The sequence below is a fragment of the Lutra lutra genome, chromosome 4 (genome assembly GCF_902655055.1).
Source record: "Lutra lutra chromosome 4, mLutLut1.2, whole genome shotgun sequence".
Lineage (NCBI taxonomy): Eukaryota > Metazoa > Chordata > Mammalia > Carnivora > Mustelidae > Lutra > Lutra lutra.
The window spans coordinates 167494808-167511780 of NC_062281.1; the positions used below are offsets into that span (position 1 = coordinate 167494808).

The 16973-nt window shown below is 41.5% G+C and overlaps 1 protein-coding gene across 25 annotated transcripts in view; it reads right to left on the bottom strand.

Moving 5' to 3' along the window:
- The window catches only part of MACF1 (microtubule actin crosslinking factor 1), a 347599-nt gene that overhangs the window by 189811 nt on the left and 140815 nt on the right, over positions 1 to 16973 (bottom strand). For 16 of the 25 annotated variants that reach the window (XM_047723643.1, XM_047723641.1, XM_047723628.1 and 13 more), the window contains exons 3-6: positions 15676 to 15765; positions 13390 to 13485; positions 11260 to 11337; positions 7687 to 7779 (exon numbers count right to left, since the gene is read on the bottom strand). In XM_047723643.1, the coding sequence (XP_047579599.1) occupies positions 7687 to 7779; positions 11260 to 11337; positions 13390 to 13485; positions 15676 to 15765 (357 nt within the window). The remainder of the gene's footprint in view (positions 1 to 7686; positions 7780 to 11259; positions 11338 to 13389; positions 13486 to 15675; positions 15766 to 16973) is intronic. The other 9 variants (XM_047723646.1, XM_047723649.1, XM_047723645.1 and 6 more) reach the window with 1 other exon arrangement.

Consider the following 16973-nt stretch of genomic DNA (forward strand, 5'->3'; position numbering starts at 1 on the left):
ATCACAATCTACTTATCTGGTTTACCTACCCCATAGCTTTGAGAAGATGAAATACATAAAATATCCATTTACTTAACAAATATTTATTAAGTACGTGTTCTAAGCCAGGCCAAGAAGAGGACAAAAGAGACAAAACCCATTGTTAAGCTGGCATCCTACTGCAGAAATCCAGACACACATAAATAAATGTTCAAACAGTAGTAGGTGTTATCCAACAAAACACTGTGCATCACATGCTGATTCTGAGGATAATTTGGTAAAATAAGGAAGTGTATAACCCAGCAATTCCAGTCCAGGTATCTATCCAAAAAACCCACTTCTTCTTTTTTTTTTTTTTTTTCTAAAGATTTTTATTTATTTATTTATTTGACAGAGAGAGATCACAAGTAGACAGAGAGGCAGGCAGAGAAAGAGAGAGAGAGAGAGAGGGAAGCAGGCTCCCTGCTGAGCAGAGAGCCCGATGCGGGACTTGATCCCAGGACCCTGAGATCATGACCTGAGCCGAAGGCAGCGGCTTAACCCACTGAGCCATCCAGGCTCCCCAAAAAACCCACTTCTAAATCTAAACTAAACTAAAAACTAAAACCAAACAACAACAACTCACTTTCCTATTTGCATAAGGACACATGTACACAGATGTTCATTGTAGCAATGAACGCCTTCTTCACACTGGTAACTAACAGACTACAATGACAGCTGTGCCACACAGCTGCCTGGGGCTCCACTCATGGTATAGTCCACATAGATTAGTTAAAAGGAACAAATCAGGTCCTCTTTTATCAACACAATAAACCTCAAAAACAAAGTTTAGTTTAAGACAGAAAGGGTGTATAGAAGATAGGGTGTGTGTCAACTATAGAAACAGCACATCCCATTTATGAATACCTCATCTGTCATAAAGGTACAGAAGCACATATGGGAGTGACCTACATCAACTTCGTGATAGCATTTACCTGGGTGGTTCAAAGGGAGCAAGAAGGTTGTATTGGAAATGTTTCATTAGCACCAATAATAGAGATTATAATGACCATTTCACTGATCCCCTAACATTTGATAGCTCTACTCTGCATTTCTCTTTGGCTTTATATAGCATGTGTCCTTGGCGAGAACAGCTAACAGATACTCAATAATAAAAGACTAGAAAACCACAATAATACATAACTAGCAAGAGATACGTCATACTCTCTTAAGCAAGACAAGGATAGTGGAGGTTCTATGTAACTCTTTATCAGTCTACCAAAAGCTTTGTAAGCAGGGACCCCTTCCCTATGCTCTCAAACACTTAACTAATATAGACAAACACCTAGCCATCAAGAACAGCAAAGAGGGCACCTGGGTGGCTCAGTCGTTAAGTGGCTACCTTCGGCTCAGCTCATGATACTGGGGTCCTGGGATCAAGCCCCACATGGGGCTCCCTGCTTGGCGGGAAGCCTGCTTCTCCCTCTCCCTCTCCCCCTGCTTGTGTTCCCTCTCTTGCTGTGTCTCTCTCTGTCAAATAAATAAATAAAATATTTTTTAAAAACCAAAAGAGTAAAGGAAAAGAATTTGTAGTCCGTTGCATTTGAGAAGATACCCTGGCAGCAGAGCTGCCCTCTACGGAAAGACAAAATGGTTATTCGGCCATGCTGAAATAGTGAATACAGAAAAGCAGGTAGCCAATATGCGTGCAAAAGACAGATGAAACCAAAAGTATTTTATCTTCTAGTGAAACTGGTAACACGGCAGGGAACAGTGGGCTAAGCCAAAAGCTATGGAAATTATAAGGTCTGTTAATTTTAACAAGTTGCTACCAATAACTGTTAATTACTGAGTACATACTGTGCTCCATCTCCCAGCCTCATACCTTCCTGATTCTTTAAATCTCCATCAAGTTATTTTATGGTGCATCTCTTCTCATTTCCCTGAATTATTCAGTTGAACTTGGGCTAAGTCTGTGTCTAGTTCACTTTTATGTCCCACAGACTCTACTTAGGACCTTGTTCATCGTTGGTCCTTAGGAAATGTCTGTGGAATTCAATTAAAGGATATGTTTTCCTGCAAACTAAAACCATAAGAAAATAGCACTTCACACCTACTGTGATGGTTATCATCAAAAGACAGACAATGACAAATCGTGAGGAGCATATGGAGAAATGGAGTCCTCACAGGTTGCTGACGGGGATGTAAAATGGTATAACCACTCTGAAAGATGGTTTGGCAGTTTCTTAAAAAGTTATGCATAAACTTACCACATAACCCAGTAATTTCCTTCCAAGGTATATATCCAAGGGGGGGAAAAACACATACATCCACACGAAGACTGGTACTCAAATACTCATATCAACATTATTTATAACAGCCAAAAAATGAAAACAGCCCAAATGTCCATCAATGGCTAAATAAACAAAATACATGTTGTATCTATACCACAGAAAAGTACTCAGCAATAAAAAGGAATAAGATACTGAAACATGCAACAATGGAGATGAACCTCAGAAATTTAAGGCAAAGGGAAAGAGGCCAGACACAAAAGGACACATATGCCATGATCCCATTTATGTGAAATGTCCAGAACAGGCAAATCTATAGAGACCAAAAATAGATAAATGGTTGCCTGAGGCTGGGGAGGAGATGGGAGGATTGTGGTATAAGTGGGCAGGAAGGGTCTTACTGGTATGATGAAAATGTTCTAAAATTGGATTATGGTGATGGTTATATAACTCATAAAAATCATTGAATTGTATAATGGATATGGGTCAATTTTACGGTATGTAAATTATACCTCAATAAAGTCATTTAAAAAAAAAAGAAAGTATTTTCCTAAAATAAACAAACAATAGAATGGCAACCAAAAAAGTGTTTTAAAATGGTTAAGAAATTAAATGGAAGGGAAAGAAATAGGATGGAGAGGACAAGTGTGGAAGCTAGGCTTCTCTGAATATACCTCATGTTCACTTTTAAAACGTCCCTTTGGAACAACACAGATGGTCTATATAATGTGAAATAAAACTGAAAGGGGGAAAAAGCAATCCCTAAAAATGCAGAAGCAAATAAAAACAAATGAACCTAATCGTTGTATTGAATTAATGGTTTCACAAAAACAGATTTTTTTTTTCAAATGACTTTAAAATATAATTATTTGTACATCCTTAGAGGATATACCCCAAGGACAAAGAAAACTGCAAAGAAATCATACACTTCTCAGTAATCATACTGTTAATCATACAGTGTTAATAACACTGAGATTGTGGCTTTGGTACAAATACATTACATTAACATATGCATGTGATTGTACAACACCTACATGTATATTTGTGTATAGAAAAAGGAATAAGTAATATGTTATTGTTGTTAGAATCAAGATTTTCAGCATGAGGGAAAGAGATATAAAATCAAATAAGTTAAATAAAACTATAATTTTGAGGTGCCTGCTTGGCTCAGTTGGAAAAGCATGTGACTCTTGATCTTGGAGTCATGAGTTCGAGCCCCACATGAGGTATAAAGATTACTAAAAATAAAAAAAGAAACTTAAAAAAAACTTCTATAATTTAAGTCTGAATGCGATAAATCAGTATAAATTCATGATTTTTTAAAAGAGAGAAATACATTGGCTAGCTCCGTCCACAGAAAACTGACCAACCCAGTAGCATTCAGATTGTGGTCAGAATGAGAGTTCCTTAGAGAAATAGCTGATCAAGCCTGGGACAAGAAATACACAAAAAGAGTCTGGAACATCTCATCACAAGAAATAAAAGACATTATCACAAAGGACCAAGGAAGTCATGCCAAAGGACTCAGAGTCAACTTTAGGAAGCTCTCATTGGTCAAAGATGAAGTAATTTGAGTATTAGGAAGAATAATAGTTGTATTTTATTGCAAAACATTTAAGTCTGCTAAAAATCTGTAAGTCATAAGTGATACTAAGGGGGAAAAATGAAGAAGAAAGAAACTTTGGAGAGTTTCTTTCGATCTCCCCTTTCCTATAGGAGATACTTCTCAGGGTAACTGATGAAGTGAAATTCTTCTTTACAGAAGTACTCCAGCTAAATAACGAAGATGGAATGAAAGAACTTGAGTAGCACCATTCTGTAACTTCTAATGAAATAGTGGAATTTGCAATAATGATCAGCAGTTAGGTGAACAGCTAACTACTATTTAGTGAACAGCTCATAGGGAATGGGTGGATCAGGCTAATAACAGCTGAACCCACACGTGCCTTCTGACACGTAGCAATAAGCATACAACTCAACACCACCATCCTCGCCCTCCACACCACACAAATAGGAACCTGAATGGGACTGAGCCTCTAGAGCTAAACCACCAGTTTATAAGCAATACAACAGAGGAATGGAGGTTACTGTTTTAAAAGATAGCCCAGAGATCCTATCAGCATCTTTATAAACCTTAAAGGACAAAAGACCTGATTTCCTCAATGAATTGCAAGGTTGTGGAGGGGGTGGGGAATTTAATGCAATACATAGACTTTGCTGGGATTCTGATTCAAAGAAACCAACTGTTTTTTAAATGAGGTAACTGGGGAAATTGGCACACTAATCAAATATTGATGATTTTAAGAAATTATTGAGTCTTAGAGTGTTATAATAGTTTGCTTAAATTAAGAATCTTTATCTTGGGGTGCCTGGGTGGCTCAGTCCTTAAGCGTCTGCCTTTGACTCAGATCATGGTCTCGGAGTCCTGGGATTGAGCCCGACATGGGGCTCCTTGACCAGCGGGAACCAGGGAAGACTGGTTCTCCCTCTCCCTCTGCCTGCTTGTATTCCCTCTCTTGCTGTCTGTCAAATAAATAAATAAAATTTTTAAAAAATGAATCTTTATCTTTCAAAGATACACACATACATACAGATGAAATTACATGAAATTTGTGATTTCTTTCAAGATAACCTAATGGAGTTGAAGGATATAGGTGAGATCATAGTGGCCATGAGTCAGGAATTATTGAGCCAGGTGATGGGTACATGGTAGTTCTTCACACTATTTTCTCTACTTTTATAAATATTTGAAAGTTTTTATAAGAAATTTTTAAAGAAAGGGGACGTCTGGATGGCTCAGTTGGTTAAGTGGCTGCCTTCGCCTCAGGTCATGATCCCAGTGTCCTGGGATTGAGTCCCACATCAGGCTCCTTGCTTAGCAAGGAGCCTGCTTCTCCCTCTGCCTACCACTCTGCCTGCCACTCTGTCTGCCTGTGCTCACTCTCTCTCTCTCCGACAAATAAATAAAATCTTAAAAAAAAAAAAAAAGAAATTTTTAAAGAAAGAGAGGGTAAGCATTTTCCTGATGGAGATGTTCAGAAAAGGAACAGTTCCATTACCCCCAACTCCTCTGTCCCAAGCAAGGTGTTGATTAACCAATTCAGTTTTTATTCCTTGGCCCATGAGTCTCCCTTTTAAAAAGAGAATGAGTTGCAGTCATGGAAAACAGAGACATAGTGGATAGAGTCCTCTCACCTCACACCTATGAGACCAACACTGGGCACTCAGAGTGAGGACAGGTTTGTGGCAAAAATACAAATAACCAAAATAGTTTCTTTAAAAACAAACAAAAAACAAGACAAAACAAACAAACAAACAAACAAACAAAAAAAAACTCCCGTGCTCCTAAGGCTTTCCAGGGGGTAACTCTAGTCCTCCATGAAAGCTCAACAAAGTTCTTGTTCCCACCCTAAGGCACCCTTGCCAAGTTCATGTTCCTAGTTATCCCCACACCAAAAGTATGCCTGAAGACACCCTGTGGTTGCACAAAAACACATATTACTTCCATACTTTGCAGATTACCAGCACTGCCTCCAAACCAGAGCCCCAAGAAATAAGGGCCAAACTCAGAATTTTCTCAGGTAATCGGGAATTCAGGGACACCTGCTATTCTGCTTGTAACCAGCAGGTGGCTCCAGTGCCCCAACTAGGACATCACAGCCACTCCGCAGCCCCTGGAGTCAGAGCCTTGAGTTATTTATATTAGCCTTCTTTTCTTACCTGCTCAAGAAGTGCTCCTTCAAATCTATCAGCTTCATAAACAGCAACTGTATATGGGGGAGCTGTCTGAGAAACAGCTTTGTCTGGCTGGGCTAAAATGATTCAAGACAGACTTTTTATAAAAATAAGACTGGGGCACCTGGGAGGCTCAGTGGATTGGGCCTCTGCCTTCAGCTTGGGTCCTGGTCTCAGGATCCTGGGATGGAGCCCTGAGTCGGGCTCTCTGCTCAGCGGGGAGGCTGCTTCCCCCTCTCTCTCTGCCTGCCTCTCTGCCTATTCGTGATCTCTCTCTCTCTCTGCCAAATAAATAAAATCTTAAAAAAAAAAAAAAAAAAAGACTGTACTTTTCCAATAGCAATCCAGACTTGAAAAGGATTTGCCCTCTTAGAAAGGGGGCAGCAACAAGAAGGCCGTGTGACCATGTGAACACGACCAAGAGGCCACTGCTCTTGAGTCTGATGGAAGCGACACTTGCGCTTGTTACAAGCACATATACAAACCCGGCTGCTAAGGTGCCTGCTATATGGATTGAATGTTTGTGTCCCCTCAAAATTCGAGTTGAAGTCCTAGCCCACAATGTGATATATTTGGAGGCGGGGACCCTTGGGAGGTGATTAGGTTCAGATGACATGAGAGCAGAGCCCCCATAACGGGATGAATGCCCTTATAAAAGGATGGGGAGATGTGAGATCGCTTTCTCTGCCCACGGGTGTGAAGGGAAGGTCATGTGAGGAGCTAACTGGGAATAGGGCCCCCACCAAGAACCTGCCCAGGCTGCACCCTGATCTCAGATGCAGCCTCCACAGCCATGAGAAAAAAAGTATTTGCTGCTAAGCCACCTAATCAGAGGCTCACCTCGCCCCACTGTGCTTCACTTTATGGCACTCTGAAGATACTGTGTTGTTTTACAAATTGAAAGTCTATGGCAACCGTGTGTCAGGCAAGTCTCTCTGTGCCATTTTTCCAACAGTAGTTGCTCACCTTGTGTCTGGGTCCCATTTTGGTAATTTTTCCAACAGTTCAAAATGTTCACTACATCCATTATGGTGATATGTGATCAGTGATTATGACTCACTGAAAACTCAGGTAATAGCATTTTTTAGCAATAAAGTATTTCTTAAATTAAGGTTTGTGCATTTTTTTTAGATATAATGCTATTGCACACTTATAGACTATAGTATAGTGTAAACATAACTTTTATACACACTGGGGAACCAGAAAATTCATCTGACTTGCTTTGGTGTGGTGGTCTGGAAGCAAACCGGCAGTATCTCAAAGGTGTGCCTGTATTTCATTAGAGAAGACCATACTGACAAAGGCTGTGCTATAATTAACCAGGCTTGTTTTAAGATCATTAGAGATGAGGACAAGTCTACATCAAAGCAGGATTATAAGCCTTCACTCCACCCTTCTAAAGCATCAAACCCTCCACTCTCTGAGTCCCCAAGAGCCGGTTTTGACTCAGCAGAGGAGACTTCTAACAACCTGACTCAACACTCAGACAAGTGAAAACTCCCATCTCAGCATGCAAATGAGCAGGAAGTTCTGGGTTTAGGCCACAACAGCTCTGTCCCCAGGCCACTCCTGCTCTCACCCTTGTTCCTGGCACAGAGAAGGAAGGCTAGGCGCTTGGTTCATGGAAGGCTGTACAGCTTCCAGCTCTTTCTAGACAATGTCCAAGCCAAGCAACAGTGACCCCAAACTTCAAAGGCCCTACCTGGAAGTGTAAAATAATGGTCCAGATCAGGCCCAGGGTCAGCTTTGGGTTGCCATCCGTGATATCATCGTTGCGAATATTCACTAGTTTCACCTGGAAAAGAAACAGAAGCTGATCTCAGAGCTCTGGGAATTTTTGTTGTGATTTCATTTTTATAGATTTTCATCATTATATATACTTAAAATGATTTTGTGTGTGTGTATACACGCCTGCACACACAGTTCTGAGTTTCAACATCTGTATAGATGTGGGTAATTACCACACAATCAGGATAATAGTACAGTTCCGTTATCCCAAAAAGGTGACTACCCCTCTGTAGTCACGCCCTGTCCCCACCCTTAATTCCTGCCAACCAGTGATCTGTTCCCAGTTTTACCTGTTCTGGAATGTTGTATGAATAGAATCATACAGTATGTAAGTTTCTGATACTGGCTTTTTTCCCCCACTGAGCATAATATCCTTGAGATCTCCATCCTCACTGTTACATATATCGGCAGTTTGCTCCTTTTTATTGCTGAGTAGTATTCCATTGTATCAACAGACTATGCTGTGTTTACCCATTCATCCACTGAAGAACATTCCGGTTGTTTTTGGTTTGGGACAATAATTTATAAAGCTCCTAGATTCATGAGCATGCTTTCATTTCTATAGGGTAAATTGGCAGGCGTGGGACTATTGGTATATGTTGGTGTATGTTTAGCTTTATAAGAAACCGCCAAACTATTTTCCAACAGGACTGCACCAATTCGCATTCCCATCAGCAAGGCAACCTTGTAATCAGCACATGGTATCCTTAGTGGCTTTTTTATTAAGTCATCACAGCCCTGACTTTTTTCCTTTGTTTTTTTCCCTAGGGGAGGGGGTTGAAAGATCTTCTTCCTTACTGGTCTTTGGCCTGCTCCCACCTCTATTTTCTCTCCTCTATTGAAGATATCCACACCTGCCCATGCCTCCACTAGCATCTGCTTTTACTCCTAAAATCTCATTCCAACAACACGATGTGTAAAGACACAGGGGCCCTATTCCCCCGCTGGGTGGCCAACAGTCTCATGTGCTGGAAACTGAGAGACTTCCTGGGCTGTGGGACTTTTGGTGCTGAAACTGAGAGGATACCACGAAAACCAGCTCAGCTAGCCTCTTCTGTCACACCCTCATGGAGTTCCTGTTCAATTGTGACAAACTGTCCTTGAACTGTCCTCTCTCTCCAATTGAACTGAAATCTGTGTGTCTCTAAAGAATTCTAGAGACCTTGAACAAGCTTCACTTCTCCCCCACACTAACGGTGGCCTGGTACTACAGGCTAAATGGTTGTGTCCCTCCAAAATTCATACGTTAAATCCTAACACGCAGTGTGATGGCATTTAGAGGTGAGGAGGTGATTAAGTCATGAGGGGGAAGCCCTCACGAATGGGAATGGTGCCCTTGTAAAAGAGACCCCAGAGAGCTCCCTTGCCCTTCCACCAGATGAGGACACAGCCAGAAGACTGCAGACTATGAACCAGAACAGAACCTCACCAGACACCGAATCTGCCAGCAATGGCTTGCTCTTGGACTTCCCAGTTCCCGGAACTGTGAGAAATACATTGCTGCTGCTTATAAACCACCTAGTCCATAGTATTTTTATTATAGCAGCCTGAACAAAGACACCTGTATTTCCAGAAGGAAAAGTCACTCTTATAGATTATAGAGAATAGTTTTCTAATCACCAATCACTGACCCACAGTTGGTAGACTGCGGTATAAGCCAAGGCCATATTCCTCGGTCACACTTCAACCAGCTTGCCTCTTACATTCTGAAGTCTACCTTCCAATCTCTCCTAACCCTTGATGACTTTAACACCTAGCTCCTAAAACTGGTGATATTAGTACTCATTTCAATGACCCAAATATCACCTCATCTGCAGAATTCATGTGCCTTCTCCATTTTGAGGACTTTTGCTTTTACTCTACTTTGGATACCCACACAATTACAACTTGGACCTCCCCATTACCAAGAGCTGTTCTAGAGTTCCTGCTGCCTTTCTCTGAGTCTACTGTTCTTATCTGTATACATTTTCATTTGATCACAGTAACTAAATCTACCCTTGGTCCTTATTTAGATGCGTAGCTAATCAATTCTTCTCAATTGACCTTGGCTATTAAGAACCTCCAGATTCCCTCCAGCTCTACAGGCAGATATTCCCAATCTTGTTTTCTCTACTCCCCTAAACACTGCCTCTAATTCTCCCACTACTTTTCATTTGTTAATTCATTTCAACAAATAATTATTAAGTGTCAATTACAGACCATTCACTATGGCAGGTGATGAATTTAAAAATGTTAAGATCCTGTTCCTGGTCCTCACAGGGCCTATATAACATGACAGCAAACATAGAAATAATGAAGTAGTAGATGTTATACTGGGACTAAACTGCTTTGGGAGCACAGAAAAGAATTTCCCAAGTTAATAAGAACTACTGATAAAAGTAACAAAAATGAACTAATTCTAAAAATATGCATACCATTCTATGTCAGCTTGGGCCAAGCTATTGCCTGTGGCTAGACCCATCTCTTCCACATGGCTGGCTCTAAGCAGACAAACTCTCAGACCCCCCGTCCATCTTCCTTCCCACCACACACCATCCCTGCATCATCATCCTTCCCTCCTTCCTTCTCCCTGTATCTCAGAGAAAGGAGCATTTGCCTTTTCTTTTTCAAAGATAACCATACCACCTGTGCTCAGATCTCATCCCCAATTCCTGGACTTGGTTCTGTCCATCGGGAAGTGGGGAGGAAAGGGAGAAACAGCATGGGTGGTGGCAGGATTACTGAACCTCAATGATAGGAGACTTAGGTAAAAGTCCCAGCTCGCTCCAGCTTGTGCGCTTGGGGGCAGGTCACTTCACCTGTCCAGATCTCAGTTTCCTTATCTAGAAGATGCAGAAACTGGGCCTGTACCTCTCTACGGCATCTCCCAGAGGTAACATTTTATCACTCAGTACTCCTCCTCAGCCTCATTTCTGTTGTCTCTCTTCACTGGCTTCTCCTCCTACATCCAAAAACATGTTGAAAACTTCTTTTTTTCCCCTTCTATAATGAAGCCCACTAAACTCCAAGTGCTTTCCTGCTCTATTCAGACCATACTCTTAAGTCACCAATTCTTGGTGGCTCAGACCTTTCCTTCAGACCTCATGTGGCACCAACACAACAGCTAAACCTGACCAGCCCCTCCTCTACTCTTCAGGATAGTGTAACCTTCTTGTTTTCCCTCTTCGTGGGTGTGGCACCCTTTTCTATCTCCTTTGCTGACCTTAATTTTCCATCTTTCTTTTGACCTCCACCTAAGATGAGTCCATAAGGTTCAATCTTCGGATCTTGTGCTTCTCTGTTAACACTGTCCCACTCAGGAAGGCCACAGGCTCTATGCAAGGACGACCAACCATAACACAATTGCTCACTAGCAAGCAAGACTCAGACTGGGCCAGTCAGATGTAGCAATCACCGAGGGCCCATTAGGAGTGCTGAGAACTCCCGTAAGTGGGGACTCAATGCCAGCATTCCCAGGCAGAATAGGGAAAGCATGGACTCATGTTACCTGTCGCTGCTTTAGGAAGTCCAGGGCAATCTGCACATTCTGCAGCCTGTGAAAACGCATCCTGCCCTTCTCCCGGGGCTGCAAACAAACAGAAACAAGTGTTAATTTTAGCTACACCAATTTACCCACGCAGACCCCACTTCTTTCTCATTCCAGAGGATCACAAGGAATTCCTCATGGTGGAAGCCAGCCATGGGAGCATTACAAAAAGCACCCCTTAATGGCGGGACCTTTGTGTGTTTTGCCATGCTCCCTGAGGTCTTCAAAATGCTTGTTTACCACTGCCCTCCTATGAGCACACAGTGTGCATTGAGTCCTAATGCTGAACCAGTGCCATGGCTTCTCTACAGGCCTTCTGCAGCCACAGTGGGGCAAAACCTGATTCTGGGTGTACAGGTAATGGGAACAAATCCTGGCTCTACGGCTCCTAAAATCACAGCTAAATGCTATTTTAAGGGAAGGTGGGAAGTCTTAATTGCATATTTTGCACATTAATAGAGTCAACCTTATTAAAAACCTGGCAAAAGAAGCTAGAAGTAGCCAATTTTAAACCAGGGAATGAAGAGTTATATATGCTCAATAAACCAGAGAAAAAATGTAAAAATGAGGTAAAAATCAGGAAGAAATCTATTTTCCAGGCAGAGGGGTGTCCGTTTAAGAAAGCCACCTTCTACCCACTATGAAATACCATGAGCAACGAAAACCTTGGTGAGGTATTCTTCAACATGATACTCCAAAGAAAGTATTTCCTGCTAGTCGCTCAGTCCAAGATGTCAGACGAGCCACAGGAGAGAAGCTCACCTCCACCCTCTGGTGCCTCTGGTGCCCTGTCCACAGCTCAGCTAATTATCCATTCCAAAGTACTTGAAATCCATTTGCCCAGTGAGAACATGCAGGGGTGGCTACCTACCTCTGGCACCTTTTCTTCTGCTCATTTTCCAATGTTGCTTTTATTTTACTAAAACTGGGCCTGAGACAACACTCTCACTAGATATATATATATATAGATAGATAGATAGATTATATATATATACCCAATTCATTTGTAAATGTCAAAGTGGTACTAATTAAAGGCTGATGAATAATAAGGTAGCTCTGCAGCAGGTGCTTGCACCAAGGAAACATTGCCCCAGGTTGAACCGCACAAAACGTAAGCCAACATGTGTCAAGATAAGGGTAGAAGAACCTCTCTGGGAGCCCCCAAATAGAGCTCCCACACAGGGATAATCTGCAGAGAAGTTGAGTCCTCTCTGGGCAGCAAAATAACTTCTTATGTCAAAGATTTAGGAAAAATCTTTCTAGCAAGAACCTCTTTTTCAGTCATTTCAGCTAAACTACTGTGAACGTGGCTTTGAGGATGACAGAGCCTGTGAAACTGAAAAGTCTAAGGCAATGGGCAGGGAGATTGAGGAGGTGGAAAAATGACCTTAAGAGGACTGGAAATAGGGATATTGCCTAATCTGTGTTTCTGGAGAAAGAGTATGGGCTATAATTTAGGGCCTGCAAACAGGAAATGCCCTTCTTACACACTCTTATCATTACTCCTCGTACTCCCCACCAAAAATAAATACCCTAAGAGCATGCAAGTTAAAATCACTGTCCTCTACAGCAACTAGAGATATTATTGACCAAGGCAGAGTATCTCCATGCAGTGAGTGGTTTGCAAACAACAGGCTGTTTTGAAAACAGATGCCATGGTGTCTGGTGAGAACCTGAAGGCTAGAGGTGGAGAGAGAGTGAGAGTTAGTCTGAAGTGTGGAGCCAAGAGCAATTAACTCTCATGCCTTCAGCTAAACTTTCCACAGCTCTGCAATCCAGACTCAGACAACACAGCAAGGCCACCAGAAGGCTATGGGTCTCCAGGTCACAAAGGCACTTGACACCTCCAAACACCATGATTCTTTTTCGTGCCAACCACTCTCAGATAAGCAAAACAATCCCCACTCCAGGATCATCTAACAGTGGCAAGAGGCACAATTAGTTTTAACCACTTTCTTTGGGACCCAAATTCCCAGGTGCAAAGGGAAGAAGGTGGCTGGTAACTAAGTTACTTGGAGACCTTGAGAACCTCAGACTCTCTGATGGCCCTGCAGTGCCAGCTGGGATCCTGGCATCCCCAGGAGGACCTACTACATCATCATCATCTTCCTCCTCCTGCTCCTCGCTGTTTGTATGGCGCCAGGAGGGCATGCTCACGAGACGGAGGGTCTTCAGCCCTGCTGGCTCCTTTGGCCACCACCAAGGCAAAGACAGGACAGAGTAACAGGAAATTCATAACACAAAAATGAAAAGGAAATGAATGCAACATTTTTTAAAAAAACTGAAAATAAATATGAAAATATCCTCCCACCTCCCAAAACATGCAAAACTGAATCAAGACCAGATCACAAAGTTATATGGAACATTTAATGTTGAAAAACATCTTCAGGGAGCCTGCGTGGCTCAGTCGGTTAAGCATCCGACTCTTGATTTTGGCTCAGGTCGTGATCTCAGGGTCCTGGGATCGAGCCCCATGTCAGGCTCTGCACTCAGTGTGGAGTCTGCTTGTCCCTCTCTCTCCCTCTTCCACTGCCCCTCTTTTCTCTCCCCTCTCTCTCTGTCTCTGACCCCCTCTCAAATAAATAAAATAAAATATTTAAAAGAAAAAAAAAGAAAACAGATCTTCAATTCTCCCTGGCCACCCACCCTCTCTTTTTGTGAATTAACTAAAGGAGAAAGAGATTGTGAGAATAAACGTGGAAGAGATATCTGGATGGTTCTCAGTGAAAAGATGATACCCTATGAATACTCCATAAAGAACCTGCAGGTTTCCAAAGGTTGGGCAAAGAAATTAGATTGGAGTGTTTTCAGCCTGTTTTTGTAAGCAGTGTCCCAAAAAGAATCATTTTCAATATAAAAATCACTATGAGTTAATCAGATATCCCAGCTAAAATGCCCAAAATGTAACTTTGTGAGTGCTAAAGAATAAAGTCCAGGAATGTGAAAGTGACATTTTGATTACTTATAAGATTTATAACTGAAGGCCAGATAAGAACTGGAATTCACTTGTAGCAGCTGTGCTAATAAAAATGTCTGTCAATTTTGTCCATTAAAAATTATAAAAGTAATTCTATTCTAAGACAAAAACGATGTGAACCCAAAACAAAGGGGCCATGGGAAGCCAAGACCCAATCCTTGAAGAAACTGAATATTACTTAAGGAGTGAAATTTAATGTGCCAAATTTCCTTCTAGAAACACAGCAAACAATGACTAAGAATTCACCAAAGGAAGTGAGTGGGCTGGATTTCGGTTCTTTCACTCCCCAGAGATGTTTCCAGTATTCAGCCCTGGACTCTTTTTTTTTTTTTTTTTAAAGATTTTATTTATTTATTTGACAGAGAGAGATCACAAGTAGACGGAGAGGCAGGCAGAGAGAGAGAGAGGGAAGCAGGCTTCTTGCTGAGCAGAGAGCCCGATGCGGGACTCGATCCCAGGACCCTGAGATCATGACCCGAGCCGAAGGCAGCGGCTTAACCCACTGAGCCACCCAGGCGCCCCAGCCCTGGACTCTTTTAAATGAAAACTATGTTGTCTATGACACTAGAGGCAGAACACAAACTGCATAGGATTCCCCTGCTTCTATTAGGCTCAAATATACAAAACAAAGAGCCCACAGGTGGGGTTATTTTGATCCCTCAAACAAAGCAAGTACAAGAACTATCATCTGACAAGCCAAGAAGCCCAGGCAAGATCTGCCTTCAGGTATGTAGGTGTTTCCCACTAAAGCAGTGTTTAACACGTTTGGGAAGAGGCAGGCATGTTTAACTATCCAAGGAACTCAAACGTATTGCATCCAGAGCTGTGGTCACATACCAACTTTAGTACTTCTCCAAACCTATGAGACTCAGTGAATCAATGAAGGAAGAAAGTGAGGTGAATTCCAAAAAATAATTCTAAATACCCCTAAAAATAACTCTGAGATTTTAAATGTGAACTCCATATCCTTAGCTGAATACAGAGAATAAAACAATTCACAGTAGACGGAAAAAGAGGGGAGGCTATATGGATGAGAAATAAAACTCTAGAATGAAAAATACACCTTACTAAAAAACCTTTAAATGTGAATCTACTGTTCCTGAAATACTCTATCTACAAACAGATAAAGAACAAGTAAGGAGAAAAAAATGCAGATATGAAAGAAATAAAACAGATACCTGATTTCATCAAGAAATGAGAATATGATACATCATTTCCCATTAAGATGAAATTATATCATTCTAAAACAGTCTGAATTAGAAACCAAGTCCACCAGTAATGTCTTCTACTTCTTCCTCCCACATAATCGAGAACAGGCAGTGGTGGCCAGTCCTGGCATTCAACAAGATGGACCAGTAGGTCATTAATAGGGCTGCATTCATAAGAAGGGAGAAGCTCACCAGTTTGATGCCCGAGAGGACCTCCAGCAGAGAGATCAGGTTGTGGCCATCCCGCAGATCTTCATAAAGATCATTGATATGCTTGCGGACCTGTGGATGAGAATGAAACAGACTGACTTTTATTTGATTTTGAATTCTTTTATTAGTTACCCAAGAATTTCTGGTTCCAGGTAAACACAGATTAAAGACTTTGAAACAGGAAACAATAATAAAATTCAGAAATTTTCAGTTTGGATTACAATACATATGAAATAGTTACACCTAACAGAAATATATGTGTTTTAAAAACTGAAGCCAGATCTATTACATACTATAGCCAGCTGTAAACAATGTTCTAGAAAGTCTGGGCAAGGGGAGGGAGAGTCAATCGTCCTGAAACCTCTCAGGAATTATTGTGATGTGATACAATAGCCAATGTGATACAATGGCCAATGACAGACAGATGAGTCCAGTCAGAATCAGAAAAGCCTTCCAGGGGCACCTGGATGCCTCAGTTGGAACAGCATGCAACTCTTGATCTCAGGGTTGTGAGTTCGAGCCCCACACTGCATGCAGAGATTACTTAAATAAATAAAAACTTAAAAAAAAGAAAAGCCTTCTAGAATGCAAAGGAAACAAAAATGCTAGGTACCCAGTGTTTCACAGGGAGTACCTATATGTTAACTCCTCTCTTATCAAATATTTCTTTTTTCAGCCCAGGTCACAATCTCGGGGTTATGAGAGCGAGCCCAGCATCTGGCTCCACACTCAGCATAGAGTCTGCTTGAGATTCTCTGCCCCTCCCTCTGCCCTTCCCACTTATACTCACTCTCTCTCAAAATTAATGAAAAAACCTTTTGAGGGTGATTTTCCTTGTGAAAAAAAAAATTCCAATTTTATAAATGAAAATATGGGAAAACAGATCTAACTTTGGGAAAATATGTGGTTAATGTCAAACACCATGCTGAATGCTGTACACATGATCTCCTCTCTTTCACATTGATAAGGTAGGTAATACTCCTATTTTACACATGAGGCAACAAGGCACAGAGGTTAAGTAATTTGCCCAAGGTCACAAGTGGAAAAACAGGCCTCAGTTTGGGCTTTCTCTCAATTTAGTCTTTGCCATTAACTACTATGTTTTATAATCAGCCATAATCTCATTTTATTTATTTAATCCAAACAAGTGCCCCATGAAGTTTATTTAGTACCCTGAAGGAACTGAGGAAACTGAGGCTTTGAGAAGTTAAGGTCACATAACTGCAGGAAGTGGCAATAGGTGTTCTGGTTCGTTCCAAGTCCAGTGACAACTTCACTGA